Consider the following 17,363-nt stretch of genomic DNA (forward strand, 5'->3'; position numbering starts at 1 on the left):
GTCATATTTACAAGTAAATTTATAGGCAAACCTCTATGTAGTGAACCTCTTTATCTCATAAAACCTCCACTTATCACACCAAGGAGACACCCCCGAGACTGCCTAACTACCTCTGCAAATCGTACCGAGACAACTAGATACCATTAATGCAGCCGCAATTACATACATGGAATGACATTTTCAGCGATAAATGTTTCACCCCTATTTTTTTTCTCATACACCTTTATTACGTTGTAATTTTCACATTAATCATTACTTGTGGCCATTTGGTTCGATATGAGAGCATACCTAACAGAAAATAAGAAAAAAAGGTATCCAACTATCCTAATCATTTTAAGTGACTGTTGAATTAAGAGATATCACATCATACTTTCTCGAATCATATTAATGTTAGCGCGATAGCGCTCACTTTCTGGAATCATTAAATTGTAAATACAGTAAAATTCGGTTATAACGCGGGTCTAGGGGGACATAGTTTACACCCGCGTTATCGGACAACCGCGTTATAACGGGAAATACGTGGGAAGCAATAAAAAAAACCTTAAAGGTAATTTTTATAGCCAATTTATTTGCGTAATACATTATTAAAATATTTATTTTATGATTTAGACGCTCTACTTTAACGGGAGTTACTAAAATACTCGGATATTTTCTTTTGCCGCGATAGTTGATGGCTTTTCTTTGTCACGTAATTTTTTATGCTTTGCAAGTGCAACAGATGAATACTATCGCAATCACTTTGTCCCTCCAACCAATTCATCAATTCACTAATATTATGTAATAAATGGCCAATTTTTGGCATCTCGACCTCACATTCGTCTTCTTCATTCTCGCTCTCATCTTCCGATGATGCAGCTGTTTTTGCGCGGCTCTGGACTGCAGCCACAATTTCTTCGTCACTCTTATAAGCAGATACAGGAGTTTCCTCGTCTTCGCGAACCCAGGCCTCGAGATCACTCACAAATAGTTTATTAGAAAGAACATCTGAAGCTTCACGTGCGTCCTCTTCCGTGAAACCCAAAAACTCGTCTTCGTCTTCCATGCTATCGCCCGCTGTATACTCGCACTTTGACCAGCAATTTAGGATTGTAGCTGAAGTTATTTTCTTCCAAGCCAATCCAATATTATAAGCCATATTCTTCAGGGTGACTGTTTTCAGATATTCTTGTACCTGCAGTTCTGAATTTATGACACTAGTGAGCAATTCCCGCCGATAATGGGCTTTAAATGCTCTAATTATCCCTTGATCCATGGGCTGAATAAGAGCTGTCGTATTTTTTTGTAAAAACGAAGCCACTATTTTGCCATCCCTCGATATCAAGAGCTCAGAAGACGGATGGGCCGGACAGTTATCTAACAGAAGTAGAGCCTTCTCTTCTAACTTTTTTGATCTTAAGTGGCTCTTAACCGATGGAACAAAATCTTCATTGAACCAAGATAAAAAAATTTCTCGAGTCATCCAGGCATTCTGACTGTTTTTGTAATTTATGGGTAGTGCTGTCATATTAACGTGCTTGAAGCACCGAGGACTTCGATTTTTACCAATACACAGAGGTTTTAACTTGTGACTTCCTGATTTGTTCGCGCACAGTAATAAAGTCACTCTTTCTTTGCTCATTTTTATTCCGGATTTATTTGCCGACTTCTTAATATCAAGTGATTTTGTTGGAAGCAATCTGTAGTAGAGAGCGGTTTCATCGCAGTTATACAATTGCTCTTCAGTGTACTCACCCTCATCAATCATCTTGCGTAAAGTCCCACAGAATTCTCTAGCTGCTTCATTGTCACTGGAACGAGATTCTCCTTGCATGTTAACTTGCGCTACCCCGTGGCGAATTTTCCACCTCGATAGCCAGCCAGCAGAAGCAACAAAATCATGAGCACCACCTATTTGTTTATTTAATTTAATTGCCTGTGCTTGTAAAAGTGGACCAGATAATGGAACACCTTCACTGCGCTTCTGAACAAACCACGTGAATAAACATTCATCCACATCACCAGCAGCACTCAATCTGGCCTTTTTTCTATCAAGTCCTATTTCGTCATCCACTTGATCAACGAATGATCGTAATTTAACTTCTTCTTTCATCCAACCACGAATAGTTCCTTCAGGAACACCAAACTCCCTGAATAAACTTGATTTTGAATCACCGCGTTTCACTCTGTCGATTATGCCCAACTTTTCTTTTATTGTGTAAGTTTTCCTTTTGGCAGACATCGTTTTAACCCTAAAATCAATGAAAATTTTCGTAAAAAAGTAATTTTCATATTCATATTAAGACAAAGGTAAAACAGCCCATTCATTATTAAATGCTCGAAGCCTGTGATGCCCCGTTCACATTACCATCTTTCTTAACCAGCGTAAGATGACGTCAGAACCAACGCGCGTTCACACTCAACCATGGTTAGACCCTGACGACATCTGATGAGTGGTAGAGTAATTCCAAGTGAAAAATGAATTGACAAGAGCGAATAACTTGTTGGAAGGAAATATAGAATGTGCAGGGAAAAGTTCTTGTGTTAATTGCAATGATATAAATGATGAATTTAAACATATGTGCATATTATGAGCTGCTTATGAATTAAAAATTGCATTCCAGCGTCGACAATCATTGTTCCTTGCTACGTAGAAGGTAATTCAAATGTGTTCGTCCAACTAATCATTTCATCCATAGTGTGGCTTGCATTCTTCTACTGCTCTATTTAATACGAATGAAAGCGAATATTACTGATAATTAGGTTGATATCAACAACATATACTACTACTTGCCCTTGATTCGGATGTGTCGACAAATCATTGATGTAGGTGAAGAAAATCGAGGACCCAACCTTGAGACTCGAGCCTCAATTTGAGACACTTGTGATTTGGGATGGAGATACACTTTTCGCTGCATTACATTCTTAGCTATTATTGTTTTCTGACTTTGACAAAGGACATGATCCACTCTAATGCTATACCGTAAATTAAAACTCTTTTACCTCTTCTTCAAACGTGGACGAATAACTTGCAGAAATGTGACGATTGTTGAAATTTAACTTATGAAATAAAAGAGAGAACGTGGTAATTTTTGCGATATGTGGTATCACCCGACGTTTCTAAATTTATTTTCTATCGTTACATCTGACTAGCCGTTAGCCTGATACTTTATATTGATATGGGAAGAACTTTTGTTCAAGGATGAACATAAGTGATCTTTTTCAAACTGGGACAAAGAACTCTTACCAAAACATTAAAATCATTGTGACCTTCGGATTTTTATTATGGTAGTATTGCACATTTTACTTAATTCTAGCAAAATATTAATATAGATTATTCAATCTGTCCGTAACAATTCAATACGAGCTAATAGCTAATTCACTACGAACTATAAAGTATATCGCATAACTTAAATCAGGTTTAAAATCTCATACTATACAACACATTACGGAATGAATCAATAGCACTTTCCTTTGAATTAATTCTGACGAATATAATTCAACAATAACGGCCGTCTCCTCTTCGAAACTTTATTTTCTGTTTTCTTTCCTCCTATCCCACTTCGTTGCTGCTTCGCCTTCTTCTTTTTCTAACCAGCTTTTAACCAACTTGCGTTCACACACGCATGAACTACCGCCAACCATGGTCGGAAAACGGTGGTCAGAATCCCAACCACGGTTAACGGGAACTTGCGTTCACACCTCGTTTTGTAACCATGGTCGGGGCTAACCGGCGTAAAAAGGACGTAGTGTGAACGAGTCGTTCTTAATGTAGAAAGAGATAACATGAAAGCTAACCTAAATTTGGCAACAGCGCCCGTTGCAGACGATAATCATATACCGTGAAATATAAACGTACGATTCAAAAAGCAAGTGTAAACGTTAAATTGGACGAAAGACAGAAGAAATTGTTGTAACAAATGGAGCACGGATTAATTACAAGTGAAAAAAACACGAAGGAGTTTAAAAATTGTTATATGGTTAAATATATTTGACATTTCCAAGTGACAGAAAGTGAAAACATCCAGGTTAACCTCATATTTGAGTGCTAATATCTAATTTTATAGTGAAGGGAACCAAAAAATGACGATAGAGTTGAATAAAGTTGCCTATTTCAAGTGACAGAAAGTGAAAACATCCAGGTTAACCTCATATTTCAGTGCTAATATCTAATTTTATAGTGAAGGGAACCAAAAAATGACGATAGAGTTGAATAAAGTTGCCTATTTCAAGTGACAGAAAGTGAAAACATCCAGGTTAACCTCATATTTCAGTGCTAATATCTAATTTTATAATGAAGGGAACCAAAAAATGACGATAGAGTTGAATAAAGTTGCCTATTTCAAGTGACAGAAAGTGAAAACATCCAGGTTAACCTCATATTTGAGTGCTAATATCTAATTTTATAGTGAAGGGAACCAAAAAATTACGATAGAGTTGAATAAAGTTGCCTATTTCAAGTGACAGAAAGTGAAAACATCCAGGTTAACCTCATATTTCAGTGCTAATATCTAATTTTATAGTGAAGGGAACCAAAAAATGACGATAGAGTTGAATAAAGTTGCCTATTTCAAGTGACAGAAAGTGAAAACATCCAGGTTAACCTCATATTTGAGTGCTAATATCTAATTTTATAGTGAAGGGAACCAAAAAATGACGATAGAGTTGAATAAAGTTGCCTATTTCAAGTGACAGAAAGTGAAAACATCCAGGTTAACCTCATATTTCAGTGCTAATATCTAATTTTATAGTGAAGGGAACCAAAAAATGACGATAGAGTTGAATAAAGTTGCCTATTTCAAGTGACAGAAAGTGAAAACATCCAGGTTAACCTCATATTTCAGTGCTAATATCTAATTTTATAATGAAGGGAACCAAAAAATGACGATAGAGTTGAATAAAGTTGCCTATTTCAAGTGACAGAAAGTGAAAACATCCAGGTTAACCTCATATTTCAGTGCTAATATCTAATTTTATAGTGAAGGGAACCAAAAAATTACGATAGAGTTGAATAAAGTTGCCTATTTCAAGTGACAGAAAGTGAAAACATCCAGGTTAACCTCATATTTGAGTGCTAATATCTAATTTTATAGTGAAGGGAACCAAAAAATTACGATAGAGTTGAATAAAGTTGCCTATTTCAAGTGACAGAAAGTGAAAACATCCAGGTTAACCTCATATTTCAGTGCTAATATCTAATTTTATAGTGAAGGGAACCAAAAAATGACGATAGAGTTGAATAAAGTTGCCTATTTCAAGTGACAGAAAGTGAAAACATCCAGGTTAACCTCATATTTGAGTGCTAATATCTAATTTTATAGTGAAGGGAACCAAAAAATGACGATAGAGTTGAATAAAGTTGCCTATTTCAAGTGACAGAAAGTGAAAACATCCAGGTTAACCTCATATTTCAGTGCTAATATCTAATTTTATAGTGAAGGGAACCAAAAAATGACGATAGAGTTGAATAAAGTTGCCTATTTCAAGTGATAGAAAGTGAAAACATCCAGGTTAACCTCATATTTCAGTGCTAATATCTAATTTTATAGTGAAGGGAACCAAAAAATGACGATAGAGTTGAATAAAGTTGCCTATTTCAAGTGACAGAAAGTGAAAACATCCAGGTTAACCTCATATTTGAGTGCTAATATCTAATTTTATAGTGAAGGGAACCAAAAAATGACGATAGAGTTGAATAAAGTTGCCTATTTCAAGTGACAGAAAGTGAAAACATCCAGGTTAACCTCATATTTTAATGCTAATATCTAATTTTATAGTGAAGGGAACCAAAAAATTACGATAGAGTTGAATAAAGTTGCCTATTGCAAGTGACAGAAAGTGAAAACATCCAGGTTAACCTCATATTTCAGTGCTAATATCTAATTTTATAATGAAGGGAACCAAAAAATGACGATAGAGTTGAATAAAGTTGCCTATTTCAAGAGACAGATAATGATAACTTTGAGGCTAACCTCATAATTTAGTGCAAATATCTTATTTTAATGCCAATGGTAACACCAGCTTATGTTTTAGTGAAATATATTTGCCTATTGCATATGAAAGAAAGGGATAACTAAATGGCAAACCTCATGTATACATTATTTAAAATATTATATTTCTTTGTGAAGGGAATGGCTTTGGGAAGTAATTTTTCCTTGTCAGCTATTTTTTTCTTTTTAGGTCTACAAATACCTGGTAATGAGTGTTCTATCATCACTTTATTTTTATTATGTTGTACCTAAATGATTTTTCAAGGGACCAATGTTTGAATCCAGTTGAAACCTATTAATGTACAGAGTGAAAATACTATCAGCATATTTTATTACTACAAAAAATCCTTTCAAAGCATCATTGCAATCTTAAGTGTTTGCATAAATCTCACTCTAGTTAGTAATACTTAAACAACCATGCAATCCACTAAAGTTCTGTAGACCAGTACTCAGACAAGTGTGGTATTGTATAAACATTTAGGCGTATTATAGGCACGTCTAAAATACAGACTACATAAATTCATCACTCAAGAACATACCATGCTATAGTAGCATTTATGAAATAGCAGTTCTTTTAATTTATTTTAAAGGCATATTTTTTGGCTATTTTAATTCGAAATGGAATCTTATTGTAGATAATTGAGGCTGAATTATGAGGACCTCTCTTGCCTATGTTTAGTGGCTGATTTGCCAGATGCATGGCGGCAGCTAGGAATTAACGCAGGTGGTGGTGGGGGTTTAGGTGCAACTAATAGTGCGATGTGTGGGGGGGGGGGGGTTGTATATAATATCCACCAGGATAAGCGGTAGGTGCGAGATTAATAAATTGCTGCATGTTAAGATAAATGGATCAAAATGGTGAGTTTTACGGCTTTATGAGGGAAATTTTATTAATCCTTACACTAATCTATTAGTAATATCAATCCAATTAAGTATAATGGATTAAATTAAAAAATTTCTCTGAGCTCTGAGGTTTTATCCCCCATACCACCACCCTTGCTGTGCCACTGGCCATGAACATTTTCTCTACCATGTCTCATTAATGAGACATGGTAGAGTAATGTCTCATTAATATTGCTATAATGTGTTGCAGAATTGGGCATAACTAGGTATAAATACATGGCAGAGTGAGTGACATGAGTTTCAAGAATATTTTAGTCTTCCTAGTACCCTTTTGAAAAGCACAATATGGATTTAACAGCCATCTTTTGCATTGAAAACGACTTGGACGCTACACTAGCATTTCTCTAGAAGACAATTCCGTAGGTATGCTAAATAGGGATGAATTTTGGCATACTCTTTAAGGTTAGTGAAGGCTTTTATCGGGAGTGCAGCTCTTTACAATGTGGAAACATGGGCACTTAGGAAGGAGGACGGGAGAAAATTGTGGACATGAAGGCAAAGAATGGAAAAGGTGTAGCGGATGGAGAGGAGGAGGAATGATGAACTGCTGCATAGGATGGGTGAGGAGAGGCAGCTCTTATATGAGAAATGGAGGAGACAGAAGGTATGGATGGAGCGAGTACTTAGTGGGAAGGGAATGCTGAAAAAAGTGTAGTATGGTTGAATGTTAGGTAAACGAGGGAGAGGAAGGAAAAGAATGGAATTTTTAGATAGATTGAAAGGGAGTAGGCCTTATTGTGAATTGAAGAGGGAAGTGGTTGAGGGAAGGGGAGACTCCCAGAATGCTTCTTAAGTACTCCAATGAAACCTATCTTAATCTGTAGAATACTATAATAATAGATAAGGCTCTTATAGCCTGTGTTGAGGTAGTTGGTATAAGTTTATTAATCATGTAGATCGCAGTAGTTATTTTAGTGATTATTGCAGTACTATTATAATATGTGGTTGTAACCATGTTGCAACCATTCATATGTGGCATGCCAATCAATATTCAGATTAAAATATAATCCAAGAAATTAAGTAGTGTCTTGTGTGGTCTTTAGTATCAAATACTCTTTATGTGTAAAAAAAATCCGATGATGTCTTTCTTATTAGAAAGCCCCCAAATTATCTTATTAATTAGGTGAAAGGCTGCAGTTATGGTTGAATATTCATTTGAGAATCCATTATGAGAAGGATGCCCAGCTGGAAATTTTTCCTACCGGTTTCAGTAGGCTATATGCTTTTTGAAACATCCTACAGGGTTCGGTAGGCAACCGAACCCCATCTATGTAGCCAACCGGGTTCGGTAGGCAACCAAACATCATCTGTAACCAACTGGCAACTGAACGTCATCAGTAGTCAAGCAATCACCTTCAGAAGCTTACCAGATTTTGTAACCTATTATGAATTTTTAACAGAGTCAAACAGTTAATTGAATATCTCATAAGACCAACCAGGAGCTCTTATAACCTCTGTGACACGAAACGCTATTAACTGTATCAAAACATTAACTATCATTTCATCTAATGTGCAAAATAAATCACTAACTATAACGTTTCAAGAGGGAGATTGAAAATACATATTCACTCTCTCACTGGAAATGCTGAGAACAGTACCGTATATGTCTGAATATAGTCCCCCCTTTTTTTCCAAAAATGCCTGTGATAAAAGTTATGGGAGGGGACTATATTCAAACCCATTTTTTTATATTTTTTTCCAAAACTGAAGCCTCAAAATTAGGGGGGGACTATATTCAGTGGAATATGTTAATTATATGCACATAATTTACATATGCTTTGATATTCAAATGGAAAATTCACTAGAAAATAAGTAATGAACCCAATCAAGAGAATATAAAGATCAATTTCATTGAAAAGGTGATTAGAAACTGGCATCGTTAATTTTAGATGATTCATTTCATAGCAAAAGTTAGAAAAATCAATCATTAATGAAACTCATTTGGTTATTAACAGAAAAATAAATTCTAATACTTTTATGCATTTATGTAATCACAAATCTATTTATTTTTTAATTTAACCTTTACATATGTAAAAGGTTACATTTTTCATTACCTGGATATAGTCATAACATAGCTTCAAAGACTTTAGAAAAAATAAGAAATGCCAATGGTTCTTTAATTTTCATAACCACTCCAAGAACCTTTTTCTATGGATGATATAAAACATGTTATGAGAGCTTTAGGAAAATGTCCAATCAAGAGAGAAAGATTTAATATATAACAGAGAGGCAGATATATAATTTTTAAATGGTAAACAGATAAAAAATGGCATAGGTATCCATCCTAACCCACAGACCGATTGTTGTCAAACACATAACAATAACAATTTTAACTTAAATCAGATCTGAGGGAGCCAAAAAAAAGACAAATAAATAAAATGTGGATGGACAATATATCAAAGTAAGACTAGAGATGCAGTGAACTTCACAGATTGGCAAAATTGTTAATTGAAGTGATTGGAAATCTCTAGCAACTCCCACACTGGAATACTATTGAACTTGATGATAAAATGAGGAATACTTTTGTTGACATCATTAATTGTTTGTAGGTTGATTGTATGCCAATCAGCTTTGCTGTGCTTATTTGATCTTAGAATATGGCGGCTAAAGTATTTTTTTCAAATCATTAGGTAATTTCAGTCAGTATAATATTCCTAAAGACTTAGCCAAGGCTAGTTGCTTCCCCTATGAAAAAATTGTATAAATCTGTTTCAAATTTTTATGCATTCGTATACATTGCCATGGCAATGTATAAAATTTTGAAACAGGTTTATACAATTTTTTCATAGGGGTTCTCATAAACACTAAATTGCTGAAGCTGCCCAAGTTTTTCAAAGTATTCCTATACCTCTGGTTTACCATGGTATAGTCTATCAGATATCTCCTCAAAACCTCGAGGTCCAGATCTGGACTCATCCAATTGGATGTGTGTACTTACACTGTGTGTGGACACTTAAGTGTAACTCTGCCCAGGAGAATTAACACAAAGGGGGGCTTTAGGCACAACTAGTTCTGAAGGGTCTGTGTGGTATGGAATACCCACTGGGGTAAGCGGTAGGTGCAAAAGAAACTTTTTAAGATAAATGGTTCAAATTGGTATAAAGTTTGCGGCTGGGTGAATAATTTCATGTGATGCTTGTGAGCCACCCGTCCCCCTCATATTAGTTACTAAAAATGTCATAATAAAATATATAAAGTTCAACAGATTCAGGACTCAATTGGTGAAAGTTAGGCATATTTAAATAAATAAAAGATCGTAGCACTTTTCCACAAAATTATTCCAAATATTTTGTGGAAAAGTGCTACCATCTATTATTTATTAAAATATATTAATAAAAAAACATTCTCTGAGTTCTAAGGGGTTAAATCCCCTAAAACCACCGCTCGCTACGCCTCTGCCTCCACAACTAATGTGATGCCTGGACCGTGCTTTTGTTATGACTAATTTGTACCTCCAACAAATTTCTTATTTTCTCCCCACTGATGGCTTCCCCATTTCAAGTTCTCCTTTTCCCCACCTATCTCTGACTTCCAGTCCATCGTAATTAGATATTTCCTCCCCAAGGTTTTTGGTTGAATTGATATGAAGATTAGATTAGCAATTTGGACTTTCATCTCAGAGTCATTTGATAATGGAGACAAAGTTTCTGCTCTCTTCATAGACTTCTCTAGGGCATTTGATATGGTTGACCATCAAACCCTCTTAAAAAAATGTTGTAACTATGGAGTGAGAGGTAATGCATTGGCATGGTTAGATTCATACTTGAGAAACAGAACTCAGCTAGTTGAACTAGTATTACACGACTCAGTGGGAAAATCCAACCCTAAGGTGATAAACGTAGGTGTACCTCAAGGCAGTGTTCTTGGCCCCCTTTTGTTTCTCATATATATCAATGACCTACCTTCATTTATACACGAAAACAGCAACATTAGACCCATCATGTATGCAGATGATGCAAACTTCCTCACATCAGCGAGTAATATGACTGATCTACATTGCCAATGTCAGGAGGTATCGAACTCAGTGTGGACATGGAGTGCCGCAAACAAACTAAATTTGAATACCTCAAAAACTCAACTCTTGCTATTCAATAATGATGCTTCTTTTAATCAGTTGATGTTAAACAATGCCCAACTCTATCCTACTACTAACACAAAATTCCTAGGTCTAATAATTGAAAACTCTGGTTCTTGGTCTATATATGTCAATGAACTTTGTACAAAATTATCTACAGTCCTATATAGTCTGAGATTACTTTCCAACTCACTATCCCATAAAGGACTATAATGACCCTGTATCACTGTAACTTCTTAAGTATAGTTAATTATGCCATTGAATTCTGGGGGTCAACAATTACTCTCCTAAACAAAACGTTTCTCCTGCAGAAGAGGGCACTCAGAACCATTTTGGGTATACCTAGAAGAGAATCATGTAGACCACTGTTTGTTAAGCTGGGAATTCTCACGCTTCCTTGTCTCTATATATTTAAACTATGTGTACTAGTTAAACTCAACCTTCATAGACTAAAGCTAAATCAGGATATACATAATCACCAAACTAGATCACATACATCCATCCACATAACCCTCCACAGACGAAAACTTTCCTACACAAGCCCCATAGCTATAGGCTCAAAAATATATAATTCACTCCCCCCCAAACTTAGGAGCATCTCCTCAATGAACAGATTTAAAGCTGACCTAAAAAGATATCTTGTAAACAAATCTTACTACAGCATCCAAGAGTTCTATATTGATCCCTAAAAATATGTATAAATGTATGTGAATGTCACTTATTGATATATTGTGTTCAATTGTTTAGTGTTACATCTACTGTTCAGTATGTTACATTTTTATGATTCACTTAACTTCCATGACGTGTCCTATATCTATATTCTGTGGCTCACTGTAATATATGATCTTTTGGACAAATAAAATTATTATTATTAAATTAGGACCAACAGTTTTCTGCGTAAAAACGAGAAATTTGTAATAACGAGGACTCGTTAAATGAGAACTTCGTAAAAACGTGGACTTCGTAACAACAACGATGTCGTTAATTAAGACCTTCGTAATAACGAAGACTACGTTAAATGAGAACTTCGTAGAAATGAGACCTTCGTCAAATAAGAACTACGTAGAAATGGGGACTAAGTAAAAACGAGGAATTCGTAAAAACGACTGTACTCGTTAAATCGGATATCCACGAATGATTGCTTATCTACTTAAATTAGGAGATTTTAAAATTAAATTTACGGTTTGCTGTCTAGTTATCTCTTTCTTTCACTTGCAATATGCAAATATATTTCCCTGAATCATAAGCTGGTAATAACCTTGACATTAAAGTAAGAAAATTTTAAATAGATATCAGGTTTGCTATATTGTGATCACATTCTTTCGCTTCAATATATATGCTAATATATTACACTGAATCATAAGCTGCAGGTGATACCCTTGAATATTAAAGTAAGGTATTTGTAAATATTTATAAGGTTTGCTGTCTTGCGATCACCCTATTCCATCTGCAATTATAATACATACTGAATCATAAGATGGTGATACCGTGGAAGGTGATACCCTTGAACATTAAAATAAGATATTTGTAATTAAATATGACGTTTGCCGTCTTGTGATCACTTTCTTTCACTGCAATATGCAAATATATTTCCCTGTATCATAAGCTGGTAATAACCTTGACATTAAAATAAGATAATTGTAATTAAATATGAGGTTTGCTGTCTTGTTATCACTTTCTTTCACTGCAATATGCAAATACATTTCACTGAATCATAAGCTAGTAATACCCTTGAATATTAAAATAAGATATTTGTAATTAAATATGAGGTTTGCTGTCTTGTTATCACTTTCTTTCACTGCAATATGCAAATATATTTCACTGAATCATAAGCTGGTAATACCCTTGAATATTAAAATAAGATATTTATAATTAAACATGACGTTGGCCGTCTTGTTATCACTTTCTTTCACTGCAATATGCAAATACATTTCACTGAATCATAAGCTGGTAATACCCTTGAATATTAAAATAAGATATTAATAATTAAACATGACGTTGGCCGTCTTGTGATCACATTCTTTCGCTTGCAATATGCAAATATATTTCACTGAATCAGAAGCTAGAACACATTAACTATTGCAATGTATAGTAATAATACATATAACAATAAATAGCAGGGTGCATTTTAAAATTCACAATATAAACACATTTCAACAAGTATATCCACCGAAAGAACGTGTTTGTCAAATGGTTGGCGCCATAATCCCATAATTAATTCCCCATCCCCCGCATTTTATAACTCATTTGTTTTTAGTTCCCAATGTGGCCATAGGGGCGCTGTCCCTTAGGGAAATATGGCAACACTGCGGTTAGCATGGATGTTTTCTCTTTCTCCAGGGAATGAAAATCAGTGTGAACGGGGCATGAGCATTGAGTACCTACCTTGGTTTGAGCGCCGCGGTGCGAACGTACGAATGAGAATTATCTCAATCTCCCAGAATCTCGAAAATTATTATAGCCGTGCAACACACTTTTCAGCTCGAGTTCGCAAGACACAATGACCGATCAGGCATTACCGAGTTTTTTTTATGGCTACGAAACAATGTATGGAATACGTCGCCAACCGCGTTAATACAGTCGCTTGAAGTTGCGACGCGTCGGTAGTCACGCCGAGATAAAATTCGCCACAAAGTTACCTACCTCAAAAAAAAGGTCAATGTAATCATCTCGGGGGACATGGTGAGACCCGCGGTATATCCGAAACCGCGGTAAAGTGAGGCGCGTAATAACCGGAATTTACTGTATATGTTCACTAATGCATGCATGTTTATTTAAACACATAAACATAATGATTTAACAGACAGAACATAGTGCCTTTCATTTACGAAGGATTTGAAAAAATGGTGCCTATCACTGAAACCTCTCTATAGTGAACCTCCATGCATCAAAATGCCCGAATTTTGGTCCCCTCCATTACGATACAAAGAGGTTTTACTGTACTAGTGAATACTGTTTCCATCAGCCCATTATTGAGTGCATTCTTAATAGGAGCCTAGTCACTGACCTCTTACCAGAGTTCATTTCATTTTTGACCAGATAACCTTACAGCATACCTCTCACAAAACCCTTCTACTAGTCCTAAGTAACTCAGGCTTACTTTACTGTAACTAAAACTTTGAGTGATGATAGGGGAAATAGGCTCACACGAGGCAACTACATAACTAATCATTAATCAGTCAGTAAGGTTTTGGACCAGGCAAAAAAAGAAATTAAAGAAACCGTATTAAGCTCTAAACAACTCTAATGATGCTGTGACTGATGGGACACAAAAATAAAATCACAAAGCAAAATTCCTGTTCGTCCAAAACTCAAGCTTAAACATTAAAATGCAAAACAAATCAACAACCTGGCAGTATGTATTAGGTTTATCAATTTCATCAGAGAATAGGAGAATATTTGGAGTGGTATTGGAGGGAAAACAAAGGAAATCCCATTGTAAATATGTGACACAAAGTCAACAAAAAAATTACTTAATTAATTATTTTAAAAAAGTACCGTATATATTTAAAATTTTAAAATAAATCCCAAAGTGAAATTTACATCCCATAGGGTACCTACAAAGACATTCCATTATGTATTTTGCAAGACTGCAGCCATAACATTTTTGAGGGGATATGGTGGGTCAGGGGAGGGAGGGTTTCAACGTCTTGGCCTTTTCCCCCTTGCACACTTTAAGTCTTGGACACCGTCGCTCCTTCTCTTCACATATGAATAATCAAAAAACATATACATAGAGGTTCATAATTACAGGAGAAAACCAAGGAGAAGAAGGGCAAGAGGTAAGTACTTGGAGCACATCCAAGGCAAAATAAAGAAAAATTTCATGACATGGTTCTAGATAGGGAGATATTTAGAGAGCCACAGAATACAATTCCAGGATTGCAAAACTATGAATGAATGAGCCAAAAATCGATGGAATCATCAACTACTATTTTTGGTGTTTTGTGGCCATAATATTAAGGCAGGATCTCCCCTAGAATAAATTCCTAGGTTTGTCCTGATATGACTGAAATATTTACCAAGATATGGGTGCCTTACCAATCATTCCAAACCACCACAGTGGCGGATACAGAAAAAACTCAAGGGGGGGGGGCGCAACATATCTTGAGTTGTCTTTACTTTTATCGTAATAAAAGATGATCAAGTCACAGGCAAAGTATATGAAAATTTATTTAAAGTGATTATAAACAAGTAAAAGACAATGCCATCTTATGATATAAAAAGGTCACAATTGTGGTTTTGCAATGTTCGGCAATACAGGCGGACCCGCAAGGGAGGGGGGTGCGCATCCTTGCGCCCCCCATCTGTATCAGCCACTGAACCACCATAAATAATAATGAAACTTCTTATGCTCTACAAAGAGGCAGCTATAGATGAGACATAAATAGCAATTTGACATCAAACACAGCCACCCATTAGAGTAAAAACTATAAATAAGATAGCTCTCATAAAAATTCTACAGAAATCGCTAATAATTCTGTGAATAATTTAGTCAAATGAAAAACGATCACCTACTTGAAAGAAGTTTTGCAGCTTCAGCATAAGCAGCCAATGCTTCTTTAGATGCACATGCTATTTGAGTCCTCATCTCATCCAAATTGGGAGGCAGTTCAGTTTTTTGCTTCTTTTCTGTGATAAGAGGTTCTGGACACTCAACAGCTTCTTCCTCCTTTTTCTCAGATGGTGGAAGTACTGTACCTTCGACTAAAAAGGAATTAAGAGAATCCATGAGACATCACATTGCAAAAAAATAAGAATACAAAATTACTTTTTACAGTTATACACAAACGGTGAAACTTACAGCAGCTACTGAACAAAACATATAAAAGAAAAGGAAGGATTAGAAAGGGTACATGCAAAATGAACCAAAGGAAATGAATTGCAAGCAGGCCACACTCACCACTAATGGGGTCGGGATCGGGGTCAGTCTCAGAAGGTTCGGGTAAGTAACGGATTTCAGCGTTAGTACTTTCACATTCAGAGCTAGTGGTGTGCGCGAAAAAATTTCCAGTTGGATTGTGAGGAAAATCAACTTGAAGGATGGGTAAGCTCTCTAAAACATTGGGTTGGAAAAAAGTAAATGATACGTGCACAGTAAGTAGCAGGCAAGAGTTGCTTTTAGGTTGAAATTTTTAAAATTTTACCTATGCTAGGTGGTTGTAATACTGCTACTTCGGGGGTTTTTGGAGGAATATACGCTTTCTCTTGCAAGTTTTCTTTGACTTGGGGTGCAGATGTCACTTCATCCTTCAATTTTTTTGAAGAATCTCTGTCTAGCTTCTTCTTCAGAAGACTTTCCTCCACCTTTTTATCTGTTTTATCGCCAACTCCTAATGACTGCGTGATGCTGAAAATCAAGTATACTCATTGAAATGTAACTAGAAGCAAGCAAATGCACTCTTTCCGGACCCAAGGGCAAAAATTTAAACATGGGTTGTGCTAGTTTCGCACATCATAATAATTAAATAGTAGAATTGACTCTCATTATTGACTTATAACCAGACATAAAACTTACTCAGCAGTTTTCTCTTTCACCACTTGAGTGACACCTTTAATTTTATCAAGGACCACATCAGAATAATTCTCTTTAAAAACGCTATCCAACACCACTTCGGAATAAGGCACATTGTTCCTCAGCCATTTGTTGAAGGAATCGTCGTACTTGGCATATGCTAGAGTACCGCCACCCACTAGAGTCAGGCCACCGATTGTATACAGCAATCCCCGGCCTCCTCCACCCCTGTTAAAGCCAAATGGATGAGGATCACTACTTACATATGTTTCTCCACAGTAAAACACAACTTCAATTCCATTCTAATTAAAAAGTCATCAACATAGGTAGACGTTAGAATTATGATAGCAAATCAACACACCCGCTGCCCCCATAAGAAGAGCTATTTCTGACAACAGTTTGAGATCTTTTAGGGCTATACAATGGCACCTGAAATATTTATAAAACTGAAGTTAGTACAATGTTAGAAAATAAAATCAATGAGTTCATGAATAGTGAATCGACACGAGGAAACCAAATAATTAAGGCTAACGACAATTTTGATAATCATGTAACTAAACGATTAATTTAAGCCCTCACTTTTCACAACCCTGATATATTTGCTAAAAAGGCAAATAAATGTGAGGCCAACTAAATCTAGGATGCTATTGACTAAGAACACCAACATTCTAAATGAATGATGGAATGACTAAACAAATATAGCGCTACAAGTAATTATGACACTTCAAATTAGATACGCATGAAAGTTAAAATAATACTTTAACTTACTCGATTTAGCCCACGACACCTAAATTTTATCAATAGACTATACATTTCCAGGCGCCTGGACCGGCTGCCGAGTGACAGAGAACGTTGGGTAGCAAACAAAAGAGGAAAGAAATATATAATGGTTACCAACATAAAG

The 17,363-nt window shown here is 35.7% G+C and overlaps 1 protein-coding gene across 2 annotated transcripts in view; it reads right to left on the reverse strand.

The window, feature by feature from the left end:
- The window catches only part of LOC124154324 (MICOS complex subunit Mic60), a 32,136-nt gene extending 14,800 nt beyond the window's left edge, over positions 1 to 17,336 (reverse strand). The window contains exons 1-6 of one of the 2 annotated variants that reach the window (XM_046527990.1): positions 17,228 to 17,336; positions 16,821 to 16,888; positions 16,463 to 16,687; positions 16,092 to 16,294; positions 15,848 to 16,000; positions 15,463 to 15,651 (exon numbers count right to left, since the gene is read on the reverse strand). In XM_046527990.1, the coding sequence (XP_046383946.1) occupies positions 15,463 to 15,651; positions 15,848 to 16,000; positions 16,092 to 16,294; positions 16,463 to 16,687; positions 16,821 to 16,888; positions 17,228 to 17,272 (883 nt within the window). In that variant the 5' untranslated portion in view covers positions 17,273 to 17,336. The remainder of the gene's footprint in view (positions 1 to 15,462; positions 15,652 to 15,847; positions 16,001 to 16,091; positions 16,295 to 16,462; positions 16,688 to 16,820; positions 16,889 to 17,227) is intronic. The other variant, XM_046527991.1, reaches the window with a different exon arrangement.
- Positions 17,337 to 17,363: the final 27 nt, after the last annotated feature.

This window comes from Ischnura elegans, chromosome 2, assembly GCF_921293095.1.
Source record: "Ischnura elegans chromosome 2, ioIscEleg1.1, whole genome shotgun sequence".
Lineage (NCBI taxonomy): Eukaryota > Metazoa > Arthropoda > Insecta > Odonata > Coenagrionidae > Ischnura > Ischnura elegans.